Source organism: Tupaia chinensis, unplaced genomic scaffold, assembly GCF_000334495.1.
Source record: "Tupaia chinensis unplaced genomic scaffold, TupChi_1.0 Scaffold000356_2, whole genome shotgun sequence".
Lineage (NCBI taxonomy): Eukaryota > Metazoa > Chordata > Mammalia > Scandentia > Tupaiidae > Tupaia > Tupaia belangeri.
The window spans coordinates 218,680-221,572 of record NW_006159852.1 but is presented as its reverse complement, the minus strand read 5'-3'; the positions used below and the strand labels follow the sequence as shown (position 1 = coordinate 221,572).

Sequence of the window (2,893 nt, the reverse complement as noted above, 5' to 3'; positions counted from 1 at the left end):
GCCAGTGGCAGCGGCTGGAGCCGGAACGCATGGAAGGGGAGCGGCTGGAGCGCGAGCGCATGCGCGTGGAGCGCGAGCGCAGGAAGGAGCAGGAGCGCATCCACCGCGAGCGCGAGGAGCTGCGGCGCCAGCAGGAGCAGCTGCGCTACGAGCAGGAACGGCGGCCCGCGCTGCGGCGGCCCTACGACCTCGACCGGTGAGTGCTGGCCCGCTCCGGGAGGCCCGGCACCTCTGCACACCCGCACTGACACCCCAGAGGGTTGGCGGTGGGGCGTGACTGTCGTCCGAGTCTGCCTTTCTGTCCTGGGGATAGACCAACGGCGTGCACCGTGTGGATACACCACTGCAGGTGTGTCCTTGAGGATGGAGAGGCGGGCCGGCGGGGACGGAGAAGCTGGTGTAGAAGTGGGCTTATTAAAATAAGCTCCGGCCTTCCTGAGCAGCACAGTCGCCCTCAGCCTGCTCCCCAGGGCCCCGTGTCCTGGCGGCAGTCAGGAAGGCGATCGTCGGTGCCATCCACGGCTCCTGTCACCCGCAGGTCCCCTTTGCTTCTGCACAAAGCTCAGAGGGAGGTCTGTGTTCCCGTAGAAGACGGGAGGGCGAAAGTGGCACTCAGCTCTGTGGCGAGCTCGGAGCGCGGGGTGGTGGTAGCAGCCCTGTGCAGTCACCGCAGCAGGCCTGGTCCCGGGAGTCCACAGCCATGAGGGCGGACTGTTCAGAGACTGGCCCTGCAGGACATTGTAAACGGTCCTGGGTCTGGGGACACCTCCCCTCCCCACCTCCACCCCCTCCTTTTTCTCCTTCTCTTTCATGAGTGAAGTTTGCATTCTTTTTAAAATAAAAAACAACAGGCGAGAGGACGCCTATTGGCCGGGAGGAAAGAGGGTGGCCATGGAGGACAGGTACCGCGCTGACTTCCCGCGGCCGGACCACCGCTTCCGCGACTTCGACCACCGCGACCGAGGCCAGTACCAGGACCACAGCCCCGTCAGGTCAGCCATGGCGCGCCGGGCACGGTGGCCGCCAGGGCCCGCACCCTTGCGCGTCCAGGGCGACCCTCCTCCACTGTCCAAGGTCGCACCGATACCTCAGTGCACCGAGGGTGGGTCTGGCCTGCTGCGTGGAACTCGAGCACACAGCCGGAACTGGCCGGCGGGAGACGCCTGAGGTCTGAGTGCCTGACATTGCTGCCCTCTGCCCAGATGTGGCCCGAGCTCCGGGTTTCACGGCTCTCTGGGGTTGCCGGGCTCCCTGCGGCTGCCGCTCCCCCTGCTCTCCTCCACTCGCTCTCGTGGCGCCCGGGAGGGAAAGGGTGGGGGAGGGTCCTGGCCAGCCTTGTTATCTCAGAGGGGAGCAGGTGTGGGGGTGTGCCTGGATCCACCGGCAGTGGTTCTGGGGCGCACACCACGCCTGGGGTTCCCATAAACAGGCCTCGTCATCAGTGAATGACCAGGAGGCCGGCCTGAGGACACGGCTTCCCTGGAGCCTGCTCTGTGTCCCGGAGGTCTGGCGGGTTCACCCCGGGGCCCTGCTCTTGCTGATGCCTTTCCTTGCTGAGACTGTCCCTGGGTTGTTCTTTCTTTTAAGAATTAATTTGTGCCCTATAGCGAAAACCTCTTGAAAAAAAATAAATTAATTTGTATAGCTATTTACTTTTTTAATTTGACCAGAGAAGGACAGAGCGAGAGTGAGTATGAGAAAGAGAAAGGGAAAGTGAGAGAGCAAGTTACCAGGTCCGGGACTTGAACCATGGCCAAACTTGTGGGAGTCCAGCATCCTTAACCACCATACCACCTGCTGGCCCTTGTAGCTGACTTGTTGAGGGGGCAGCCCTCTCTGTTCCAGGTGAAGCATTCTGGGGTGGGGCAGCCTGCTACCCCGGCTGATATCTGTAGGCCCCCTATTGCTTGTGAGCTCTTTCAGATCAGAGGTCAGAGCAGGAGGGCCAAGGAGGATGGGCTGAGCTATCTCCGACACTGAGTTAGGGCTGGCACTGGTGTGGCACCTGCTGTGGGGCGGACCAGAGCTCAGGGGCCTTCGGGGCCCCATGTCCCCGTCCACCCCAGCATTCTCACTGAGCTGTGGGTGCGTTGGGCGTGGATGTCGTGGTGCACATCTCTGTCCCAGAGACCTCTCTGTGGGGTGTTAGCCCAGAGAAGGCTTCATGCCAGCCTCGTCAGGGTCTGGCTTCCTCCCAGGCAGTGAGGCCCAGCTGTCCCGGGGCAGGCTGGCGTGGGCACCTCGCGGTAGCTCCGGCTGCCGTGTGAACGTTGTCTGTTCTTGCAGGAGGGCAGGCTCGAGGCCAGTGATGGGAGAGCGGGACGCACAGGTGAGTGGGGCCCAGCCCGGGTCGCAGCGGCAGTGCCACGCCCCGTGTGATGAGGCTGCAGGCACAGGGGTGCGTGTGTGATGGCGGTGGCTCGGTCTGTGAGTCACTGTGATGTCCATGCGGCCAGATGGCTGAACGAGGCAGCTCCCAGAACACGCCTCTGTCATCACGCCACGCATGACCGTGCTCAGCTGTCTTCTGATGAGTGAGGCTGTGTGCTTCAGACACGCGGGTCTCGTTTCTCTCAGAGCCTTCGAGACCCCTGCGTTCCCAGGTGGTGGCTCGGTAGCCTGTCGGGAGCCATCACTTCGCCCCAGGGGCTTGGGGCTGTAGGGTCGTGGGAGTTGCCTCTGAGTCTCTGGGGCCACGGGCTGGCTTCTCACGTGCAGAGGGCAGAGTGGCTCAGACGGAGTGCGGGCTGGGAAAGCTGGCGGGCGGCCTCACGCCCAGGGTGTGTCCTGAGGACTGTCCCCTCGTCCTCCGGTCCGCCATGTCCTGAGCACCACTCTGCTCAGCCAGGCTCCCACAGGTGGCGCCCGCAGCTCTGCCCACCGCCTGGTCTGC

The 2,893-nt window shown here is 63.6% G+C and overlaps 1 protein-coding gene across 1 annotated transcript in view; it reads left to right on the top strand.

The window, feature by feature from the left end:
• SAFB2 (scaffold attachment factor B2) overlaps positions 1–2,893 on the top strand; it is a gene marked incomplete in the record, with an annotated part of 42,487 nt that overhangs the window by 30,330 nt on the left and 9,264 nt on the right. The window contains 3 exon segments of the mRNA XM_027773531.1: positions 37–196; positions 852–992; positions 2,287–2,329. Coding sequence (XP_027629332.1) covers positions 37–196; positions 852–992; positions 2,287–2,329 — 344 coding nt within the window.